Here is a 13,008-nt window from a genome sequence, read left to right on the forward strand (position 1 = left end):
ATTGTGATCGCACTCCTTCAACTACTGCGGACCGCACATTTGTGAGTGCGGCCGCACTCTTGCTTCTGCGGCCGCACAATTATAGTGCGGTCCGCACTCTTTGATCTTAAGCTCTGGTTGTGTGAGACTTCTGCAGACAACATAAAAATGAGTGCAACTGCACTCTTGATTATGCGGCCGCACAAAAATGGTGTGGTCCGCATTTCTTCTTGAACTTGAAATCCCATCTCTCTGATCTTTGACTTCTGCGGGCCGCATAATATTGAGTGAGGCCGCACTTGTAATTCTGCGGGCGCATAATTATGGTGCGCTCCGCACTCCTTCAACTTGCCCAAAATCAGCTCTGAATCTCCTCTTCTACGGCCGCACAATATTTGTGTGGTCCGCATACTCTGAAGGAAAACTGACATGGCTTTTTGTTTGTTTTGCGGCCGCACACAATATTGTGTGGTCCGCACTGTGGGCCTTTTTCCTTGTTTTGGTCCTTGTCCACTTTTGACTCCTTTATGAGTTGGTTTTGACTTCTTTGGATCGTTTCCCAATGTTCCTATACAAAAGCACATTTCATTAGTTATCGGGAATACCTTTTAGCATTTTTGAGCTAAAACGCAAGTAAAAGAGAGCAAATAAATTGTCAAAATCCCTACTTATCAAGACCCTTCCGCTCCTGCAATCCCAAACCTCCCAAGCCTATCTGCTTCTGCGTTCAAGCTTCCGCAGGAGCGACTCCGCTCCTGCGGCCTTTATGTTGCACCTGCGAGCCTAGGCCAAACTCCTCCAGCCCGCATCTTCGACCCTTCTCTCGCACGTGCGAGTTCGCACCTGCGGTCACTCCATCGCAGGTGCGAAAACACCATAAACCAGAAACTTCATCCATTTGCCTAAGTCCAAATTCAATCCGTTAAGCATCCGAAATACACCCGAGGCCCCCGGGACCTCAACCCAATATACCAACAAGTCCTAAAACACTATACAAACTTAGTCGAGTCCTCAAATCACGTCAAACAATACTCAAAACATGAATCACCCTCCAACCCAAACTTAATGAACTTTAAAACTTCAAACTTCTACAACCGATGTCGAAACCTAACAAATCACGTCCGATTGACCTCAAATTTTGCACACAAGTCACATTCGACATTATAGACATAATCCAACTTCCGGAATTGGAATCCGACCCCGATATCATAAAGTCCACTACTTGTCAAAATTTCCAAAAATTCGACTTTTGCCAATTCAAGCCTAATTTAGCTACAGACCTCGAATTCACAGTCCAGACACACTCCTAAGTCCAAAATCACCCAACGGAACTAACAAAACCGACGGAACTCCATTCCGGAGTCGTCTTCACACAGTTCTGACTATGGTAAAAAAATCATAAAACTTAAGCTTCCGTTTTAAGGACTAGGTGTCCCAAAACACTCCGAAACCATTAACAAAACCTCCCGGCAAGTCACATAAGCAGAAAAGGGTACGGGGAAAACAGTAAATATGGGATCGACGCTATTACTCTCAAAACGACCGATCGGGTCGTTACAACAAGAATTCCATCATAACTCTTGAACCACTAATATAATAAACACTCAATCATATAGAAACCTTTCACTTAACTCATTTCAGGAGAACCATTGCAACACGCAACTGAATTCCCATAACCGCAGAAAATACAATCCTCAAGTAGTGGTCTAAACCAACATAATTCTTTCGGGATCCATCTACACATAACATGCCATAATACTTGGATGCCTCCAAATAAAATCAATTACGGTGGTCGTCATGCCTCGCACTACCGCCACAAATCACATGTATAACTTAACACGCTGAAGGAACGAACTTTAACGTGTTCAACAAGGACGATGACACCACATCATAATTAAGAATTCCACCACGCTCAAAAATACCAAGTCTCGTTACGCCATTATCCTAAACCTGAACATTCATAGTCCAATTGTCTTTCCTCCGTTGGAAATAAAATGTTAAACCTCTGAATCATGCACTGAGAAAAACCTTTTTTAAAGTCATTCAACCTCGACACATAAATAAGCACCCTACCATTACACCAACACGGTGCGATAATAACGTCTGAACATCATAGCAATCTGCGCGCAACCTTGAAACCATTGAAAACACAGCTACTGGGCCGAAATGACAGAACATCCTTCTGCAATAAGATGATAATAACTTGCTCGAATGCGCAGGGAGAAACATCATGCCCACGTCTGTAGTACCACTATAACTCCTCGATGCCCAATTGACACGGGCGTTGAACATCGTATACGAATGAGTAGGAAGGATATAAAGGCATAAGCCTCAAAGGAATCAAATCGCATGATGAGGAATCAAGAAAGGGAAGTGTTGCTAACAGTCTTGTAGCCTCTCGAAAATAAGTAGAGACGTCACCGTACCGATCCGCAAGACTCTACTAGACTCGCTCATGATTTGTGAGACCAAAGTGAACCTAGTGCTCTGATACCATGTTGTCATGACCCAAAATCCATTAATGGTCATGATGGCGCCTAACACTGCTGTTAGGCAAGCCAACAATAATTGATTAACTCGATTATTCATTTTAGTATTTGAAATCATAATTTTCCTTCAATTAAATAATCAGAAATAAAATTTACAGAGTAATTGATAATATTTTTCCCAACTACAATACTGAACAACTCATAAGTACCCCAAACCCTGGTGTCACGAGTGGATGAGTATCAACTAGGAAGTAAATAAAATATAATATCTGTCTGGAATATAGATTAGACATGGAAAATAAAAATAACTCTGAAGGAGACTCTGCTGGTTGTGGATCATAACCTGAAATGCAACACGCGGCAAGTCCTCCCATCATTTGTGCCTCCGTGCCCAAAGGACCACCGGACATAAAAGTACCTGCACAAAAATGTGCAGCAAGTGTAGTATGAGTACGTAAATTCACGTGTACCCAGTAAGTATCTAGCCTAACCCCTGAGGAGTAGTGACGAGGGTTCGACATCGACACTCACTAGTGGTCCAATAATATCAGGTACAGTAAGGAGGTGAACAAATATAAGACAGGGTAAATAAATGAAATAAACCAGTGTAAATATGTGGTACAATTCCCCTCGCTACAATAAACTCAAGCTCTCAATTAGCAAATTAATCATCAACCAGATCACATATAAATATGAATAATGGACCTCACCAAATAGGTTGTTATAATTCGAATCAGGGAAATTTTTACAGATACCCTGGCTTTTTATCAAATATTACGCACGATTCCATGAGGATATTTTATAGAAATACCGATCTGTACGGCCCGATCCAATATAAATATTAAACCGTGCACTGCCAAGGTGAACGACCCGCTCCCATAATAGTGTGGTACATAAATCCTGCCGAGGTGAACGGACCGATCCCATTAGAATAAGAAGCTTAAACGGGCCATTGACCCCACTCACGAATGAACATGTGAGTTATAATTTTTAAGGAAAATTATTCGATGACAATGCATAGCGCGCGAGAAATCCGTAAGAGGAACACCATTATTCCATGGCAAATCATAAAACTCGCGAAAACTCTACAATAGCAAGTCCATCACTCTACGCATGTCTAGTCTCAAGTCATAATGCGAAATAAAAGAATTAAACGAGCAAGGATAATCCCTATAGTACAAGTACAGCATGATATAAACCTAAGTCTACCCAGACAATAACATGAATCTAACTACGTACGGACTCTCGTCACCTCGTACGTACGTAGTCTCCGCAACAAGTTACACACATCAAATATATCACCTAGGGGTAGTTCCCCCCTCACGGAGTTAGACAGGAGACTTACCTCATCTCAAAGCTTACTTTCCGGTCCAAATTATACTTTAAATCCTCAACTCAGTGCCAAACGACCCGAAGCTAGTCAAATGTTATATAAAATAGTCAATACATGCTCAAAAATTCACATTCTAACTATTAAAGTGAATTTCCAAACCAAATTGAAGAATTTCTAAAATTCACCCCGGGCCCTCGTGCCCGGATTCCGGAAATTTTCGAAGATAAAAATTACCCATAACATCATGAACTCGAATATATGATTTATTCTCAATTCCATTCCCAAATTCGTGGTCAAAATCCAAAAATATAAATTTCTAGATTTTCCTTCAAAATCCCAAATTTCTACAAATTTTCATGCTTGAATCCATATAAAAATCATGTATTTATCTTGCAATGGATGGGAATAACTTATATTGGCATAGATGATGAAAAAAACCCACTTGAAGCTCTCCAAAAATTGCCCAACCAAGAGAGAATGGTAGAAAATGGGCCAAATCCCCGTTCTTAAAGAACCCTTCTGCCCAGCGACTTCTCGCACCTGCGGTCACTTGACCGCTTCTGCGGTTCCGCAGGTGCGGCAAATATTCCGCTTCTGTGGAGATGCCCTCAGCTACCCGCTTCCGCTTCTGCACCTTCCCTTCCGCATGTGCGGTCTCGCTTCTGCGGCGAGATGACCGCATTTGCGGTCTCAGCACTGCCCAACAAAAATCGCATTTGCGTCCCTTTTTGGCCGCTTCTGCGGCTCCGCACCTGCGGCCAAAACCTCGCAGATTTTTGAGGCCAAGGGAGAAGCTTCGCTTCTGCGAGTCTTGGGATGCATGTGCGATGCCCGCTTATGCGGTACCATGATCGCAGATGCGATCTTTCGCGCTTTTGCGGTTCCCCTCGCGCATCTGCGTAGTCGCTTCTGTGACGTGAAGGTCCTCACAAGCGGTCCTCTGCTTGGCTGCCCTGTTCCGCAAATGCGAGCCTTGTCTCGCAAATGCGAATCCGTATATGCGAAAATTTACCCACATATGCGAAAATGCTAGACAGAATATATAAAATCGGGTGTTAGCCATTTTTGCTCATTTTTTAGTTTTGATTCTCGGATTTGGGCGATTTCAAAGGAGTTTTTTACGATTTCAACTTGGGTAAGTGTTCTATATCCGAAAGTGATTAACTATCATAAATTCATGTTTATATTCGTCATTTATTTCAGATTTAGATGGAAGAAATTGGAGATTTTGTAAAACTTTCCAAAATCGAAAATTTAGGATTTGAAAGACAATCTGATGTCGGAATTCGATAATTTTAGCATGGTTGAACTCGTATCGGAACGGGTGTCCAGATTCCGTAATATTTCATCGGGTTCCGAAAAGTGGGCCCTGCATTGACTTTTCCGAAAAAAACTTAAATTAGTCTCTTTTGAATTGTTAATAATTTCTAAAGCTCAAATTGAACTGTTTGTAAATAATTTGTTAGGTTTGATTAGTTTCGAGATTAATTCGAAAGGAAAAGTTGTGGTCGAATGATCACTTGGAATTGAAAAATAAGGTAAGTGTCGTGGTTAACCTTGACTTGAGAGAATAGAACCCTTGAATTATTTGTTAAGTGAATTTCATGTATAATGACGTATAGGCGAGGTGACGAGTGCCTATACGTCGTCGAATTGATTATTTGCATATTTATCTGAAAATCATAAATTATTTTAAATCACGAATTAATTATTATATTAATTATTTCTCTCATATTCCTCGTTCAATATTATGTCTTGGATTCATGCTATAATTGCCACATGCTTATTTGAATTATATGTCTTAATTGATACTTGACATTTAGCATATTAAATATTAAATTGCATATTTCTCCCCGATCTTCACAATTAATTGCTACTTGTCATTACTTGTTTCCTAAATAAATCATAATTATTGTATGCTTTGTTGCCTAATATTTTTTTTGTTACATGCGGTATTTATTGGAGTATTTTTACATTTAAGAATTATTTAATTATATTGATGGAGTGGGTTGCACGCCGCAACAGATTTATTTTAAGTACAGGTGTTTATGGTTCGGTTTGTGTCGGTTTTTTTCTAAAAAGAAACCAAACCAAGTAAGTCGATTTTTTAAATATTGGAACCAAACCAAACCAATTAACTCGATTTTTTATCGATTCGATTTTTGTCATTTTTTCGGTTTTTTCAGTTATTTGTCGATTTTTTCTTAAATATGAGACATACACTACCAAACGCATATTCCGGCGACTACATTTTTAACGTAACGTTAACAAACCAATTGCTTTTTGAGAAATTTATTATTTACCAAGACATATTGATGATAATTGACTCAAATAATGATGAATAAATTAAGTACTCAATTAAAAATTGATTATTTTTAACATGAAATAAATTCTTGTACTTAGTAAAATAAAACTACCAATCAAACTAAAAGGCAAAGAATTAGATTATTATAATAGCAAAGAACTAGACTAAAAATACAAATGACTAATATATACCATAAAATTTTAGAAACTTTATATAAAAATATACATATATATATGTGTGTAATAATAAATTTAAATAGCCACTTTTATAGTCGGTTTGGTTCGGATTTTTCGGTTATTTTTTGATTAAAACCAAAATCAAACCAAATTTGATCGGTTTTTAAAATTTAAAACCAAAACCAAACCAAACCTAAAAATATCGTTTTTTAGTCGGTTTGGTTTGGTTTTCGGTTTGGTTCGATTTTTCGGGTTTTATGAACACATCTAATTTTAAGTTTATATTGTTGAGCGGGCTGCACGCCGCAACGGATTTATTGAAAGTTTATGTTGTTGGATCGGGATGCACGCCGCAACGAATTTTATTCTAAGTTTATATTGTTGGAGCGGGTTGCACGCCGCAACGGAAATTAATTGAAGGTTTATGACTGCTGAAATAATTTTAATTATTGATATGATTTACCTGTCTTACCTCTATTCCTATTATTATTATTATTATTTTTATTATTATTATTATTATTATTATTATTATTATTATTATTATTATTATTATTATTATTATTATTATTATTATTATTATTATTATTATTATTATTATTATTATTATTATTATTATTGCGTACAGGTTAATGTAAGCGATCTGTCTTAGCCTCGTCACTACTTCGTCGATGTTAGGATCGACACTTACAAAGTACATGAGGTCGGTTGTACTCATACTACACTCTACACTTCTTGTGCAGATTTCAGAGTTGGTCTCAGCGGTGTACTGTAGATTTTGCTCGGATTCAGCTATCCGTGGAGACTTGAGGTATAGTTGCACGTCGTTCGCAGCTCTGAAGTCCGCTTCTACTTTATTTTAGCCGTGTGCTTTCTTTCAGAAAACTTTATTTTATTCAGACCATGTTTGTATTATTTTAGAAACTCGTGCACTTGTGACTCTAGTTTTGGGTTGGTATTTAGATAATGTTATTAATTTTAGTTGTTCACTTTAATTCAGACATTTTTCTGGTTGTTTGGTTTCTTTACTAATTAATTAAACGGATTGTTAAAAATGATTTAAATTATTCTATCATTGGCTTGCCTAGCAATGAAATGTTAGGCGCTATCACGGTCCCGAAAGTGAGAATTTTAGGCCGTGACAATTTTACTCATTGTTTAATCGAGCTCTTCTACTTTTATATTCATATACTATATGCTTAGTAACTATTTAATTGAAACCCAACAAATTCTCTGCCACCGACAAAAGTAAAAATACTACAAGTTCTTTTTTTTTTCCTTTCTCTTTTTATATTTAAATATATCTTTATTAATTATCTCATAATGTGAATAGTGAAACATTGATTTTCGTCGGAGATAAGTACAAAAGCTTTCCTCAAAAATAGGAAAGTTGAATAGCATTGACGCAAAAAATGCCGGTTGTGTGAAAAAATGCTAGGTTTTTCGGATTGGGCCTATTGTCTTTGGGCTATAGATTTGCAAAGTTATACGCTGCTCAGTTGCAACCTGAAACAATGAAGTTCTTTTATTGCAAGAAAGCACCCGTGGTTTTCCTAAGTTCACTTTTGCCCCCCTTTTCCATTATGGATAACGCAATTAGTCCCATCTTAAAGTAAGAGTTTTATGTTTCACTTAATAATAAGAATCTTGCCTCATAAGATAGGGAACGTGACCCTAATTTCAACTATCAGATCATTGGTTTGTTCTAATTTAGATAATATGGCTTCATATTAACTGGGAGTATTAGTGGGCTAATTTCAAAAATTTGAATATTTTTAAAACCTTTTGAAACTTTTGGATTAAAATTTTAAAGTAATGTAGATTTTGTTTTACCAAACGCAAATCAAATTAGTTGTCAAATAAAATTGCATTATGTCAATATTGTAAATGGCCATGATGTCCCATTTCCTCGGACAACTATAAGTGTTTTGTTCCTGTCACTTATTTATTGATAAAAAAAGGGAAAGTAAATTTTGATTTCCTTAGTAAATATTATTCACTGACACAAAATTTAGCTCATTTATACATATCCATGAGTAAGTCAAGGTGTTATATATCAAATATAAAAATATAAAATTTTAACCATCTCAAAATTCCGTACAATGTAACAAATTTTAATAGGCCAATCTGCTCAATTTTCAGAACTTAGGTGGTCATCAGTTTACAATTAGGAGGTTATGGGGTCTATGCAACATGTTACTACATCTAATAATCCTTCACAAAGGGAAAAAAAAGAGACGCAAAACCTCTCTGCAACAAAAAGGTTTTACATAGTCGTCGCTGTGTCACTACCAAGTCCGTTGGCGGCAGAAAAAAAGGGTGAAAAAGCTGTGAGAATGGGGAAAAACGGGAAGAAGCGAAGCCACCAACAGAACCGCAGAGATAGAGCTTACTATCTTGAAGAGGAAGAGCAAGAATACCCAGCTGTCCCACCTACTGAGTCCCCTGGTGCAGAAGAAGAACAAGAAGATGAAAACCCAGAAATTGAAAAAGAGAGTCAAGATGATCTCAGTGTTTCATCTAGTGATGTCCCTTCAAAGTTTTCTCTATATCAACAATCTGTGCAGGCAAGAAATACCCATTTGTCAAAGTCTCCTCTTTTTCTTGCTTACTATATCAGTAGTAATTTATGGTAGCTAATTGGATAAAGTGGAGTAATCTTATTGTATCTTGTTTATTGGTGCAGTCACCAAAAGGGGACATAAGTTACCTGCAGAAATTCTTCTTGATGTACGTAGGTGGGAGGGTGCCTCTCCATTTCCAGGAAGATTTCTGCGGCACTGCTCTTTTGAGGTACACACTTTCAACTACCATGTATACTATTTACTTAGTATAGTGCTTTAATTATTTGGTGTATTTTACGCCATCGCAAATCAGCTCCTGGATGGGTATGCATAACTATTAGTGGTCATCAATATAAGGTCCTTAGGGGATTTGATTTCATTTAGATATTTGAGCAATTATACTGCTGCAAGCTGTCCAGTAGTTTGTTGTATTTGAGGCCAAGTAATTTAGGTGATGCACCAGCAGAAGGCTGTCATTTTAGCTTATCTCTTTTAATTAGTTCTTCTTTATAGCTGATCTGTTTCATAATATTAGGTTTACTTTTGGCGTGGCAATTTCTACGAGCATGATCATGTTGCCTTGTTTCAAATGGAGTAAAACTTCACCTACTGAAAGCATATCTTACCTGAAAATTTGAATTTGAAACTTTTGGTATTAAGGATGTTGATAGACTACATTTGCCTACTGATTATGGTTCTGGAAAAAGAGTATTCCTTTTTTTTTTTTGCAGTTATTATTTCTTTCAAGCTTTAGAGTTAAGATTATTCCTCAAGTTGTATCTCAGATTGGTCTCCATGCTGAACCTATGATAGTTTTATACCTATTAGCCATCAAGACTAAAAATGTAGTTTAGTGGGATCGACTACTAGATATAAATTAATGCATAGTCTCGACGCATTCTGTTTGCGAGTTTGTAAGTTAACTCAACTGTTTTTTTTTTCAACACTTATCTGATGCTGATAGATTAATGCATAGTTTCACCAATCAAAAAAAGATTAATGCATAGTTTCAACTCATTCCCTTTGCAACTTCATCAGCTAACTCAACTGTTGTTTTGTAACACCACCTCTCCTGATACATTTTGGCAGTACTGAATGGCTCCGTAATGATACTAGGCGCACGGCTATAGGATTAGATTTGGATGTTGAGGCACTTGATTGGTGCATGGAGAACAATGCGAACAAAGTCGGTGCTGATGTCTCTTCCAGAATATTCCTATTTCATGGTAATGTGTTGCAACCTCTTAAGGCCAAATTGGTTAATGCCGCTACTCAAAATCTCATGCAAAACATAACATTAGGAGATAGTGAAGATGGTTCTCCTGATCATAAATTGATGAAGGATTTTCAATTTCCTGCAAGGGATATAGTTTGTGCTTTTAACTACAGTTGTTGTTGCCTTCATACTCGCCAAGAACTAGTTTCATACTTCAAACATGCCTTAATTGCTCTGAATAAGAAGGGTGGTATATTTGTGATGGATCTATACGGAGGCACATCAGCAGAGCAAGAGCTGAGGATGCAGAGAAGATTTCCTAACTTCACAGTATGTCTATCCAAACTAAAAGAGATCCTTTGTCTTCTGTCATTGAATTACATGTACTAGAATCTGGATCTTTCTTACCATATTATTAGTTATTCAATTTCAGCATATAATTTCTTTGTTGTCACTTCCTTTTCAGGACCATTTGGAACACTGCTATAATGAAAATTTTTCAATGTGGACATGACAGTTCTGGGGATGCTGATACTCTTTTACGCATTTTCGTCATTATAGTTGGGCTGTACCTGCTTATCTTCACCGTTTAAGGCTTTAAAGTCTGTTTATTTGAAGATACATTTTAGTCAAATCGGTGACAGAGTCAACAATTCCAAAAGAAAACGCCCTTCTACGATCTATCATCCCCTACTGCTATCACCAAACCTCCCCCCCCCCCCAAAACTATGCAACCCTATAGCTCTTACTCTTTTGCCATACCTTTCCTCCAAATTTTACAACTTCTTCAATTAACACTAGCCATGCAAAACTTATTTCTACGTTCTTAATAGAAGAATAATTATAAAACATGTATAACCTTTCCTGTAAAGGAAATTTAGTATCATAATCTTTAAAGAGAAAATGAATTTGTATAATCTTGTTTGGCTGAAAATTATACTTTAGTTTAAGGTAAAGACCATATATTAAATAAAAGAGTTATGTCTTGGTTACTTTTATTGGATCCCATCTTATAAAAACTTTGTGATACAATTCTTTAATGTCCTCATTATGTCAAATAATTCTTTAGTGACATGACAGACAAGAAAAAGATAATGTGAAGTAGGTTTTGATCAAGAAAATTAGGTCTTGTTAAGGGGATGATTATGTGATTGATAAAATGGCACACACCTTAGGGCATGGCTCCAAGATGGTTACTTTTATCATGTATATCTAAATATATGTGAGTACATACAGACAGATTATAGTGGCACTCATTGAAGGATTCTATGTCATTGATTGAGTATTCAGCTTGAGCATTTCTCTTTTTCCCTTTTGCGGTACGGAGGTAAGAGCCATCAGAAGGCTGGAAGAACTGTTGAATTCTGTTTGATTTGATTAGGCTGTTTTTGCTATTAGCTGAAGTGGCTTATTAGAAATTCGAGGTTGATTTAGTGATTAGACAAAACTGAACCAAAAATCCCAGAATTTGGACAAAAATGCAAAGAGCCATGTTGATACAGATGACCTGATAATCTTCTAAACATATTCCTATGCCTTGTATCTTAGTGACAAAACTGTTATTATCTCTGTCATCTTATCTCACAGCTGAATTCACCGCGGTAGACATGCCTAGTGTATAAATTGCAACTGGTCATGGAATGGGGACAGGTGGGATATCCTTACTTCTGTTGCTGTGGTGAGCTAGGGGTTAGTTCCTTTAATTAATTGCTTCAGTTGGAAAAGAACATGCAAGGAGGCTTTTGTAGCGAAATGCTAGCTTTAGGTTTCTTTTTGGCATACTTTGATATGTATGAAGCATCTGGATGAATGATATTTCTCAGAAAATTTAGGTGGTAAGCCGTAACCTGGCCTGAGGGCTTGACATCCTATGTAATAATTCTGCTATTTGTAAGAGTTGTTACTTCCAAACAACCTGTGGGTCAAAAAAGAAAAAAAGATCTTGGAACATTGTCTTTAGTTTGTTTGTTAAATGACTGAATTGTAAAGTCTGCTATCTATTTCACAGTATGTTTGGGAGCAAGCTGAATTCGACATCATTAAACGGAAAACGAGGATCAGCCTCCATTTTAATCTGCACAAACCACAAAGGAAAATTCGCCATGCATTTTCCTATAGCTGGAGACTGTAAGTCGCTTTCCTCCTCCATTATATAGAAAATGTCACTTCCTCATTCTATTATGGCAGCAGTACTTACTCTGTCGCTGCTGTTCATCTAATTTCTTGTTTTTTCTTGTGTATAGGTGGTCATTGCCTGAGATCAAAGATTGTTTGGAAGAAGCTGGATTTCAGTCGGTCCACTTCTGGATCCGACATATGCCTGACAGTGAAGAAATCAAAAGCACATATGGGCTTACTGCTGGACGAGACATAAAGTATGAAGAGGTTACAAGTTTTCAACAACAAGATTCATGGAACGCTTACATTGTAGGTGTTGCTTAGCTTTCTATCTCTGCCTTGTTTTCATGTAAGTTTTCCTAGGTAACAAGTTATTTTCCGTTTCTTGGGAATCTAGACCGTAACATATGAAGCAATTAGCAGGTTGACATAGAACTGCTTGAAAACAAGACACTAAACTATGATGTAATTTAAATTTCTTGTGTTCTTTGGATACATTTTAATGCACAAAAAAAATTGTACCCTCATCTATAAGTTTCCTTAATTCACTCCATATGTTCTTTGTTGATTAACTTGATTCCAGAATGATGAACTAGGTCAAGCTAAATTTTTAAAGTTTGGTTTTGATTCTCAGATGACTGCCTATTCGGACAGGAAATCGTATACTATTGAATAGAGGGTACTTCGCCTCTATAAAGGATACAAATACATTTTAATATATTAATTGATACATGGATATAGCAGACTCAATTTGACCACACAGACCAAATGACTCAGATTATTTAACGCAAAAGTACCATGTCAACTTGCATACAGGATGTACTAAGTGGA

At 37.0% G+C, this 13,008-nt stretch overlaps 1 protein-coding gene across 1 annotated transcript; it reads left to right on the forward strand.

Moving 5' to 3' along the window:
• Positions 1-8,441: 8,441 nt before the first annotated feature.
• Positions 8,442-12,704, forward strand: LOC107787927 (uncharacterized). The gene is made up of 5 exons (XM_016609543.2): positions 8,442-8,846; positions 8,966-9,072; positions 9,933-10,389; positions 12,068-12,186; positions 12,303-12,704. Exons 1-5 carry the CDS (start codon positions 8,457-8,459, stop codon positions 12,499-12,501), a joined length of 1,272 nt encoding a protein of 423 aa, XP_016465029.2. The 5' UTR covers positions 8,442-8,456; the 3' UTR covers positions 12,502-12,704.
• The last annotated feature ends 304 nt before the right edge of the window (positions 12,705-13,008 follow it).

Source organism: Nicotiana tabacum, chromosome 22 (assembly GCF_000715075.1).
Source record: "Nicotiana tabacum cultivar K326 chromosome 22, ASM71507v2, whole genome shotgun sequence".
Taxonomy (NCBI): Eukaryota; Viridiplantae; Streptophyta; class Magnoliopsida; order Solanales; family Solanaceae; genus Nicotiana; species Nicotiana tabacum.